The sequence below is a fragment of the Typopeltis vanoorti genome, chromosome 4 (assembly GCF_054136105.1).
Source record: "Typopeltis vanoorti isolate ZY-2024b chromosome 4, IOZ_Tvanoo_1.0, whole genome shotgun sequence".
Classification (NCBI taxonomy): domain Eukaryota; kingdom Metazoa; phylum Arthropoda; class Arachnida; order Uropygi; family Thelyphonidae; genus Typopeltis; species Typopeltis vanoorti.
This window is the reverse complement of record NC_143552.1, coordinates 21,038,182-21,051,137: the sequence shown is the minus strand read 5'-3', so window position 1 is coordinate 21,051,137 and position 12,956 is coordinate 21,038,182. Positions and strand designations below refer to the sequence as shown.

At 33.9% G+C, this 12,956-nt stretch overlaps 1 protein-coding gene across 1 annotated transcript in view; it reads right to left on the bottom strand.

Annotated features, from left to right (window-relative positions):
• The window catches only part of LOC150107152 (uncharacterized), an 868,219-nt gene that overhangs the window by 188,731 nt on the left and 666,532 nt on the right, over positions 1–12,956 (bottom strand). Inside the window, exon 8 of the mRNA XM_090391665.1 lies at positions 10,041–10,351. Within this exon, the coding sequence (XP_090247791.1) occupies positions 10,041–10,351 (311 nt within the window). The remainder of the gene's footprint in view (positions 1–10,040; positions 10,352–12,956) is intronic.

Sequence of the window (12,956 nt, the reverse complement as noted above, 5' to 3'; positions counted from 1 at the left end):
CAATTGGTAAAGAACTTGGATTTAATGAACTGAATAATGAAGATGTGAGAAATTTGCTCAATTCCTATTAGAACAGTTAAGCGAGTGACCTCCATCAACTAGAAGAACAGTGTGCACATGAAGAAGATAAGTGCGAACAAGAAGAGAATGTTACGATTAAGAAGCTAACTGCAAAAGAACTTGAGCTAGTTTTCAATTACATTGAGTGTGCTATGGAAATTTTATTTGATGCTGATCCTGATATGGAACAAAGCTTCTAAGTCTGCCAAAATCTTGATAAAGCGACTACCAGCTATCACAAATTGCATGAAAAGATGAAAAAGTCAAGCAAGATTCAAACATCTTTACTTAAAAAAATAACTCAATCAAATGTTTAGACACTAAATAAAAATTTAAGCAATTGATTTTTATTAACTTTGATTTTATCCTCTAAGATAGCTTATACTGCAATTTTTTTTCCAATTTACACTAACTGACGGATGAAGTATAATTATTCCTATTGTTTACTGTATTCGCTTAATGTAATTTCGCTTAGCGCACATTAATTGTTGGATTAATTAATAGCGTTAAGTGAGGTTTTCTGTATTCATATTTAATCTTTACTAAACAATAATATCTACAAGCTCCTAACAACACACATCAAATGTAATCCATCCTGAAAGTACATATCCTTTGAACCATCAAAATCATTCCACACATCAACATACAGCACACCCACAAAGAGAAATGTGATTCAGCCGACTTTTGGTTTATGCACTTGAGACAAATAATTTTGACATGACATGTGATCTGCTTGATATAAAATCAGAATGGCATGACAAATTTTAAAAGAGATCCACTGAACCATATTTAATTAAATTCTATCCAGTCAATACAGAATCATTAATGAGTTCAAATAATTTCAAAATTTTACCAAAAAATGCCTTGACTGAAATCTAAATTGAACCTCATGGATATTTTACATCCTGAATTCTATATTTTACTCAGTTCTATTATAACAAAGCAAAATTACTGCAATATATTAATTGTGGTCCCTAGAAATGGTTCAACAAAAAGAATGATGCAAGAATCATACTTCTAAGCCCTTTTTTTAGCCATTTATGGTTATAGGTCTCCCCCATTTGTTTCCAATTTTCTCTGTTGAGGGTTTCCCATGCCAGCCATCTCCACTAAGTCATCCTTCCATCCTCGCTCTGGTCATTCCAGCATTCATATGCCTTCATATATAAACAACCACCACGTATCATCTATATCACTTTCCATTCAAATATGTCCTGCACATCTCCATTTCAGTTTTAAAATCACTTCCCCTAAATCCAACGCTTTTGTTTCTTTTCTTATATCTTCATTCCTTATTTTGTCTTGCAGTCTGATGTTTAGCATGGCTTCTTTTCCATTCTCTCAGTTTTCCTCATTCTATCCAGTATTTGTTTGGTTGTTGACCCTGTTTCTGATCCACAGGACATAACTAGGGTGATACACTGACTGAAAAGTTTGGCTCTATTTTCTGGTTTTATTTTACTGCACAGGAATCTTTTCAGTTTGCCAAAAGCCAATCAGCCTAGCTGAATCCTCCTTTCTCCTAACGTAAAAGTTCTTCCAAGGTATATGTATTCTTGTACTTGCTTTATTTCATTACTTTCATTTAGTGTTGAACGGTGATCAGCATTCATTTTACACAAATTATGGACTCTACAACTGTGTTATAAATAATTATTTTAATTTCCCGACATTTTGACCTTCATATTAAGGTCATCATCTGGAGTATACTCATATATATACAGAGACAAGCTAAATTACATTTCACACGATATGCTGAAGAGCCAATGATTTGATCAACAGTTATTCTATTGGCCTGACCTCTAGTGAAAATAAAATACAATTACAATAGATGAAATAAAATAAATTAACTAAATCAAAGCTATATTCTATTTAGGACAACATCAGAGAAACATTCTTTCATATAGATAGTTTTGTTACAGTAAAAATGATGTCCTAATTTAACATGACAATTGTTATATTATATTTAGAATCCTGGATTACCTATGGTCCTATTTATAATCAACTCTTACGGAGAAATATTAAGTGGGTAGAATATGTGCCTTCCATATTCTTGGGATTTTTAGACCATCATTATTGTTAAGATTAGGGTGATTGACAACAATCTCACAGGCCTCCTTAAATTTATGTTTATACTATGTTTTGGTGTGATGTAAACAATAGGTGCTTTTCAATTCTATTTCATTACTATCTATTATTATTTGCTCTGTTATCTGGTTTCCTTCAATAGTTGTCATTATTTTAGTTTTTTCATAGTTTATGTATAATTCTACTTTATTTGATACTATGTGTTCGCGCAGTTAGCCTAGTGGCTGTACACTTTGCAACCATATGCCTGGGGAAAGAGTGTCCTAGGTTCGATTCCCGTTGGCGATGTGAGGAGCTGAAGGATCTTCCTCAGCCATAGCCAAGTTAGCCGCTCTTGGGCATGGATAGTAGGGATTTTTCCCCAGTTTATCCTTGGGTTTTTTTATCCCGCAAAGCAGGCAAACCGGCCTTGAGAACTCAACACTATGGACATTGGATATACCAGGGCATAGGGCTGACCACTTTATCCTGTGAATGGTTTGAGGTCCAATGATTAATAAACCCTCAACACTGCAAAGTAAAAGAGGGTAAAAGGAAAATGAGATGAGGTTTGATACTGTATTTAATTCATTCATCATTTTTTCTAGTACTCTTCTGTTGTTTGCTAGCATTACAATATCATTAGCATATCATAAATGATTTAGTTTTTTACCACTGATGTCGATCTCTTTGTCTCTCCAGTCCAGTTCACTCAGGACGTATTCTAATACTGCATTGAGTAATTTGGGTGAAATAGTACTCCCTTGGCATACTTTATTTATTTGGAATGGGCTGCTTTGTTCATATATAAGAATATTAGCAGTTGCTTTTTCATATACAGACACTCCTCAATATATGTAAGTCAAATCCCCCCCCCCCCCGACCTTTCATAACAGACTTTGTCATGTCAAACACATATGCAAAAAATAAACATGTAATGTAATTGCTTTTTTAATTTTAATAATGTAATTGCATTACATGTTTATTTTTTATGATCAAAATGTAACTATCCTGTATTAAATACATAAAAGATACATACATTTTACACCATCTCCAGTTAGACAATTTTTAAACAGTGAACACCCCAAATATATTTTACATTTTGACCATTTGAAAACCAGCAACAATTTTTAAAACAGGCAATCCAACCACTTCTTGCAGCAAACAACTATGTTCCTTCAGGATATTTTCCCTGAAGATATTTCCCTGGATATTAAGGTCATCAAATAAACTTATTGCCTTAACCAATATTGTCAATAGGTTCAAAATAACATGTTTCTGGATTTGGTCTTCCATCCATATCGTAAGCAACTTTTACATTTCTGTTAGCATGCCTTCATGTTTTTTTGTTGCTGTGGCTGTTTTCATGCTGGCTGTTCCTTTAACATTCATTGCTATACCTGATAAGCTCTATCCATCTTCATATTTCTTTACTAGCCATAATTTATCTCTAGATCGATTGCAGTACGTTTGTAAGATAGCTCATGTTTTGATTCAAGGGTACGTTTACCACCAGCCATTATGAATAATATTTAGAAAAAAGACCACCAATGCACAACACTATATAGGTGCATTCACAGCAAGAGACATGTGGGAACTGGGATGATGCAGCATGGTGGGGCTGAGCAAATTTCTTATGTAAGTACAGATTTATGTATCTCAAATTTATGTATCTCTGGGTCTTTCTGTATTTTGTTTATTAGCTGTATATAATTTTGGCTTATTCCATATTTCTTCAATGCTATTAGGATTTGTTTGTTTTTCAGCTCAATCAAATGCTTTCTTATAGTCTATAAAACTTAAGTACGATGGTAAGGTACTTAGCATTTTTTTGCTAAGTCAATGTCTGCAGATGGTCGATTATGCTAAACTCCCTTTCTGAATCCAGTCTGTTAATTAGGTTGAGTTTCATCAAATAATCTGGAAATTCTGTTTGTTGTTATTTTGATAAACAGTTTATATACTTGTCACAGCAAGCTTATAGGTCTGTAATTTTCTATATTTTTCTTATTACCCTTTTTGAACAAGAGTATCTATCATGATAGCATTGTTCTAACTGTTTGGTATGTATTTCAGGCATTTATTAAATAGATTTTTTAGTTCTTCTGTTAATATTTCTCCTGCCATTTTATTATTTTTCATATCTTTCGATGTGTATTCTATTTCAAAATGTTGTATTTCTTCCTGTTCTTCTGGCTTACATGTCATAGTATTTACAACAGTGCTGTCTTCTAGTATAATTATTTGTTTTTTTCTATTGTGAGATTGATGATGAAACAAATTCCTGCCATGTACCCTCAAAGAGGTGTACAAAGATTATATCATACTACTTTCATATTTTTGTTGTTGTCTATTGTTTCTTGTATCATTTTATCTTCTCTTTTCTTTTTATCTTCTTTAATATATCTTCTGATTGTTTTATTTTTCTGTAATTTATAATGTATTTCTTTATCCTTTTCCAATTAGTTGTCTTTTCTTCAGCAGATTTTGTTTTCTCTGAGTTTTTTTTTTTTTAATTTTTAACCTTTGTAATCTTATGTGCACTTTCTGCAATGATTAGATTAAGATTTTCCTCTATATTATTAATTTGTGGATTTGTTTTCATTTGTGTTATTTCTATAAAAATATAAATAAATCAGCTAACGCCTTTTATTCCCTTATAGGGAGTGGGCGAAGCCTTTACACCCTATCTAGTGTTTGGAGACTGAGTGGGCAGTTCAATCTCCACAGGTAGCCAATCAGAGATAGCTGGCCCATGTCTATCACAAATTATACGCAGCCACCGATGAAGAGGCTGGCAAACATGGCTGCCATCTCTTGGTACCTAACCCTAAAAGGATATGTTACTGTCTAAAATAATGTGGGTACTACGGTCGATTTTCTTGAGTTTACGGGACGAAAAGTCCGAGTTTCCGGGAGGAAAAACCCACTTGCCTGTGCCAGAGATCGACTAATTCGGGAATCGATCGAAAATAGGCTTAGAAAAGTTCCTCCAGTCGGCTACTGGACTTGAACCTAAATCTAATTTCAAGTGACCAAGTGCAGAGGATGCAAGCGTCATTTCCACTGAGCTACACAGGCCTTGTGTTATTTCTTTGCTGTATAATTTTTTTGCAAGTTCTTGATACATATTTTTTTGTTTGCAACTAATATATCATTATTTATCTTTACATATTTTCTTTTATTCTGTTTCTTTCTGTAAACTTTTTCTTCTATTATTATTTTCCCTCTAACTATTCTGTGAACACTTTCTAAGCCTATATGATTGATGACTGAAACATCTTTAAATATTCTTATATGAGCTAATAAAATATAATCCATTTCACTTTTTGTTTGTCCATTTGGACTAATCCATGTCCATTTTCAGCTTGGTCTTTTCTTCTAAAATGAGTTCATAGTATTCAACTGGTTCCTCATCATGAAGTTTAACATCATATTTCCTCTTTCATTTTGCTCTCCTATTCCATTTTTTCCTATACACTTGACAAGTTCAATTTTATTTTTTCCTAGTCATTCATTAATATCTCTAAACATTATTGTGTAAGATGTAGGATCCTGCTGTACTGTATTGAACACTATGTCATAGAATTCTTCAACTTCTTCATCTTCATACCTGTTGGTTGGTGCATATTTTGTACTATTTTATTGGTTTTCTGTTCTGATGTTTGAACTACAATATATGCTACACGATCTGATATTTCTGCATATTAAGAGCCTTGTTTGCTATACTTTTGTTTATACAGAAACCTACTCCTCACTGTTTGACATCATTTAGTCATCTCCAGTAAAGCACATTTCCTGATTTTAGTGTTATGCAATGCAAGAGAACAAATGAAGTTTGTTCTCTTGCACTAGTTTTTATTATTTTGCTTGAAGAATTATACTTATCAAATTTTAAAAGAATCCAGCCAGAATTCCAGATTAATTTGTAGACAAATGGATGGACATACTGAAAAAACAAAAAAACAAAATGTACCTAATAATAATTATTATTATATGGGCACCTCCACAGAGTCTGAAGACTCATCGTGAAAAATCCAAACTATCCACACAATCTATCATACCTCTCCTTCAACCTATTAATAGACAAAGTGCTAACAATTGTCTCTGGCAAGCCATTCCATTCATTCACAACTCTCCAAGCAAAAGAATCTAGTCCTCACAACCCTACTAACCACACCTTTACTCAACTTCTGGGATGATCACTTTTTCTGCCCCACTAGCCAAGTGCTGAAACATTTCTCCTGCATTAATCCTATAAAACCTTCTTAAGTAACTTAAATACTTCTATCATATCCCCTCTTTTTTTGGGTATCAACCAACTTCTGCAATCCACACTCTCTCAATCAATCCTCATAGGATACATTTCACAGACCACTCGCCATTTTGGCCGCTTGCCTGTCCACCACTTCCTCACTGCCAAGAAACTCAAGAGACCACACCTGATCACAGTAATCTAGATGTGGATGTATCAAGGCCTTATAAAGAGGAAAAACAACTTCATTACCTCTGCTTGTTAGTGTGTGTTTTCTTCAACAGTCAAGTAATCCTTGGTCTTTATTAATATTGTTCTTATCCTCTTGTGTTCCATTATTCTACCCTGCCATAATGACATCCTCACCTTTGTATCTGTCTTCATGTTCTTTCACAACCTGCTTCTCAATTTCCCTGTGATCAGTGGCCACACCTCACTTTATTTATTCTCTGTACATAACTGCTATAAATGTTCAACATTAACCCACTCAAAAGCAATCGATCAATTTTCCTTGAAATTTATTCCATACATTCCCAAACCATACAATATTGCAATTCATTATTTCTGCTCCCCGCTTTAACACATTAGTAACATATCTGGACAAAATGCTAATCACTTTCCCTACTACACTATTATCCTTTTCCTCTAACAACAACTTCCTCAACTTTCTTTCCACATTCTTTTACTCACCATAAAGTAATTTGTGCCCACAACTACCACTAATTTTGATGCTCACTGCTTCCTTTCATGCAAACATCAGATATTTGTCTTAATGTACCACTTGGAAAAGATGTCTTATGTACACTGTTATTTTTCTTCATCACATCTCTGATTGATTCTCCATTTAATGTCATGATATCCTCCCTTGTTACATGAAATAGCTTCTTATTACTAACGTCCCCCTTCTCATTCACATCGGTCAGCTGCTTCTTAAGATGTTCCGATTATCAATTGGTTTAATGATATTAAGAACACTTATTAGTATAAACAAACAAAAACTATAATACATATATTTTATTTAATAATTAACGCATTATCATTCAAAATCCATAAATCAATATATCATTAAGGCAGAATGAGAAATGATGATTAGTCTGAATCTGAGTTATGATGAAGTTCTATCCACCATTTTCTGGATGTAGTTCACAGTGTCTGTCAGTGGCATAGCTAATTCCTGTTTTGTGGAGAATCATAGTTTCTAAGAATTTGGTAACTGGAGCATTTGTGTATATATGAACATGTGCAACAAATTAAACAAAATTTGATCACATTCCATCACACCCACACCAAAGGAGAAGAACTTATTCGTAGGATAAAACAGAACTTGGAATTTGGCACCATTTTCTATCTGTATGTAGCAGTTGATACACAGAAGCCTTAGTTACTAAAAGAAATGTAGGTAGTAACCTCTTATGTGCAAAGTCTCTCTCTCTTTCTCTCAGTATCCCAAATATTTTTAATAAAATGGAAATCTTTGGTTATGTAAAGAAAATATATATAAGAAACAGTATTGGAAGTGTAATTGCTTCCATATCCCTCCTCTTTTCCCCAAGATGGCATCTTTGTTAGGCCTATAAGTGCCTTCATTGTGATGACTCTTAACTTAAGAAACTGGGCTAAATGCAAATGGAAAATGAGCCCAGAAATTTTCCAAGGCATTCATTCATTTTCAATCACCACAAATCATGAGCACAGAGAGTTTCCAGGATTAGCACTTAAGACTGAAGCCAATTATGATGCTTGATGAACATTTATGCCTCAGCATTTATTTGACAAGAGCAAAACCAAATTAAAATAACAGCATAATGTGCTGTTTGTTAAGGGTCTCATTACTAATATACTGAGATCTTTACATGTGATATATAAAAAATTTGCATAGTATTGAAATTTGAAGCTACAGTAATAGAGTAAAGATAGTTCAAGTATGAAGGCAATACAAAAATATAATTTTACAAACAGTGAATTCACTCTACTTCAAAATATATTGGGGAAAAAAAGCTAGTTATCCTTCAGTATTGCACACAATATTTTCCATGGTACATATAATCACAATCTCATGCATACCCAACTTCATTAGATATTAGTAGATGCTGAAAGTGTAACTGGTTAGTCCAAATCTTTGTGATGTGGCACAAATTCTCACAAGAGGGCTCTTGGCTGAGCTCTTTCTGGATCCAACTCTCCCAAGAAAGATTCTATCATATCTAACATATTATCCATCCATCTCAATGAAGGTCTATTACTACTTCCTCTTTTCCCAATTATTCTACCATCAACAACTATTCTGATCAGTAACTTTTCCATTCTTCCTATGTGGCCAAAGTATATTAAATTCCTAGTTGTAATCTCAGTCCTACAAATCCACTACAGGCACCATCTATTTCTCAGCCTTTCAATATATGAAACCTTTAGTCTCCTACAATAACATATCTCAAAGGTTGCTTACCTTTTCCTATCAGATTTCTTTAAGGTCCCAACTTTCATATCTATATGATACTACTGAAAAAAAAAAAGTTACATCCAGAATCTTCAGCTCACTGATTTACTTTGTATTCCAGAAAGGCAGAGAAAGTAAGAATTTGAGAATACTGAGAGGATCATTACAAATATAAGTTATGGCATGATTAAGTCCATGCAACTGGAATGAAATGGAAGATATGAAAGATGATTTATATGTGTAAGTTTAGTCATTAAGTTAGAGTAACTTTTCAAAGTTTCATTCTTCCAGCGCATGGACTCTTAATCATGCCATAACTCATTTCTGTAATTTTTCATGTGCCGGTATTATCATATCAACATACTTCTTACATGACTTATCAATACCCTAATACCACAAACAGTCATATCAGCTTTTAGTATTCTATAAGATACATTAACAACATGCTTGCCTCTGTTTCGGATTAGTATTTTGAGGCAAGATCAATAGTTTTCACCCATATCTCACACTATTTGCAGTAATCTTAAAGGGGTAGGGGAAGAGAGAGAGAGCCACTGGTGACCGAAAAAATGCGGTACATTTCTCACTGTAAATGCATTTTGTTTTTGATAATCCTGTCCAAGAAAGTAGAAACCTAGACCACATTAATACAATAAACAAGTCAATGTTTAATAAACTAAGAATAGAGTGCCAGGATCAAAGATGAATCTTTCATGGTACTTCAAATCTAAAATAAGAAATCAGTAGTGCCACACCAGGTTATGAAAATCATGTTTAACCTAAAGACTCACATGATGCTGGTGAGATTTGAATCTAGAACCTGCACTGAGCCAACCAAACAAGCAATGGTGGGATGGGAGTATATTTTAAATGAACATTAATTATAGCCTTCAGGCCTAACCTGTTTGATTTTCCATAGAGCACATATCTATGACTGCCGTTTACATGATTTTCAGATTTGAGGATCACTGTTTTGCTTCTTTCCCTCCAGGAATGCTTGGATAAGTTTGCAAATCAATATATAAATAACATCAGGAATGACTTCATCTATTAATTCATTTAAAAATTACTATAAGAATAGGACTATTAACAAGCTCAAAAATTTAATTTTGGATAATTGTTTAAGAGAAATACACAATCAAAATATTAATAGATGGTATAAAAAATAATGTTTAGAATGATTATGATTTGAAATCAGTATGAAATGAATCTGTAACTTACTAGGTGGAGTAAATAATGAGTCGCTCCCAAAGGGAGAAGGACCTGCACTCCCCCCTAGAGAGAGACTTGATGATGTCAATGGCCCTGGAGGTGGGATGGGGGATGCAAACATCCCGGGGTGGGGTGCACCAGGATGTAAGGCTGCTGGGGGAGCAGGGTGAGGAACAAAAGGGGAGCTATGATGACTGTTATGTAGAGAAGGTGGAAGAGGCAGTGTGCTGGGATTTGGGGAAGGAGGAGTGGGCCTTGGTGGGAGTGGCGGTGTTAGATGTGGTCCGTTTGCTGTTGAAAGTAATGAATTTGAGTTGGAGCTGTAAGAAGAAAAAAAAAAAAGAAATTAAAATATAATCATCAATTTATCATGTATGTCTAATACAACTTCACTACAATGAAAATACACACACACACTTCTTGACATATGTTAGTAGTAGCAGCAGACCATTCAGCAACTCCTTATGGAAGTCAAAATTTACGTAAGTCGCAATTCCCCTCCCTTATCCTGACCTTTCATAATAGACTTTATCATGTCAAACACATATGCAAAAAATAAATATGTAATGCAATGCAGAAATATCAATAGTATAAAAAAATTATAAACATCCTGTATTAAATATATACATTTTACATACTGTTTTAAATATATACCATATCCAGTTAGACAATTTTTAAACAGTGAACACACCATACAGCATATTTTACAATTTAACTACACTTTAGTGCATGCAACACAACATATTAATGGGAAATTCTCACTGCACATTATCTTTTAACTCATAGCTTTCAATAATCCAAACTCATTCTATGGATAAAATAAAAAAATCAAGAATAAATAACTAAAAACTACAGTTCAAAATGCTTCACTATTATTAATATTACAGACATTTAATAAAAAAAACATACATATTATTGCATATTAGTTGGTTGCTACTTATCATAAAAATCTCTCAAGAGATATTTGAACTTTTGCTTTCTTTTTTTCCCTCATAAATTTCTCTATAGCAGGCAAAAGCGTTTTCAGCCATTCTTTGCACTTTAAGAAAACACGATGTGTTTGGGTCCATTTCTCAAACTGAGTTAAACAGGGTCAATTCTCAAAATGCTTCAGCCATCTCTTTTGGTATAAACCTTTTTTGTTCCGATTCTGGTTCCGAGAATTTGTGTTTATATTTTATAATTCCAAGATTTTGTGTCTTTATTCATTTGCAACTTTAGTAGCTTCTAGTTCAATGAGATCCGCATTTGATAACTGTTCATCATGTGATAATGATGAACATTTCTTTTTGGAAATTTTACGATTTTTTCACTGATTTTCAGATATGTTTCATCCTTTTCAAAAATTCAGTGTCAGGAGAAAATTGCAGACAGATTTTTTTGCACATAAGCAATGTCCCCATAAATATTGTATATCAATGGAATTTCTTACGTAATTATGGATTTACGTATCTTGGGGTCTGTCTGTGTGAGTATATATGTTAAAGATACCAAGTAATTTTAAACCTGGTTTTACTCCATTTCCCAAGTAAGCAAACAGACTAAAAGTCAAGTTTGCGCCTGCAATTGATGCAAGTCTAACTGATCCCACAGGTAGTGCAGGACCAGGGCAACTCGTGGCAAAGGTGGAACAAGCTCCGATCACTAATCTTAATATTTACCCTTAATGCCAAAACACATCTCCAAGAAGGGGATGTATGATGTTTTGTATTAAAGGCAAGGGGCCACTACCCAGACCGGTTTCGACCTTTATTGAGGTCTCGTCAATGGGAGCTAGGCTAGAATTAGAAATACCAAGATTTAGTAGTACAGAGCTTGTAAGTATTTCGCCAAAACAAGTTACCATAAGGTGTTTTAAAACACCTTATGGTAACTTAAAACACCTTATGGTAACTTGTTTTGGCGAAATACTTACAAGCTCTGTACTACTAAATCTTGGTATTTCTAATTCTAGCCTAGCTCCCACTGACGAGACCTCAATAAAGGTCGAAACCGGTCTGGGTAGTGGCCCCTTGCCTTTAATACAAAACATCATACATCCCCTTCTTGGAGATGTGTTTTGGCATTAAGGGTAAATATTAAGATTAGTGATCGGAGCTTGTTCCACCTTTGCCACGAGTTGCCCTGGTCCTGCACTACCTGTGGGATCAGTTAGACTTGCATCAATTGCAGGCGCAAACTTGACTTTTAGTCTGTTTGCTTACTTGGGAAATGGAGTAAAACCAGGTTTAAAATTACTTGGTATCTTTAACATATTTATACCCAAGGTAAAAATACTTTCTATATATATATATATATATATATAGAGAGAGAGAGAGAGAGAGAGAGAGAGAGAGAGAGAGAGAGAGAGAGAATATGAAAATGCCATTTTATTATAACAAATTTTTAATTTAGGTGTGTTGAAATCAGTATAAAATGTACATCTTTATGAAGAGACATGCATTTATACCAGAAACTATTTTGAATAAAAATCATCCAAAAGAGAATACCAAGAACAAAAATATGACCTCCATATCCTAAATTTATAAGCACTTTCTGTGAAAAATCAATATATAATTTATTATAAGGTTTCAACCTGTTATGTCACATTTCTGTTAAACTGGATACTATTAAAACAATATTCTTGACTAATCAGCTAATGCCTTTTATTCCCATATAGGACATAAATGCAAGGCAAGACCATTTTAGCCAAATTTAACTTTTGGAGAAGGAGGGGTCAGTTCAATATCAATACCAGTATCCAATCAGAAATAGCTAGCCCAAGGCTATCACTAATTATACATGGCATTCAGTGAAAAGAGGTGGCTGACAAGTGCCGCCATCTCGTGGCCCCTAATCCTAACACTATGTTTACTGTCTGAAAATAGTGTAGGTTCTATGGCCAATTTTCTTGAGTTTCTGGGAGAAAAAACCTGCTTGCCCATG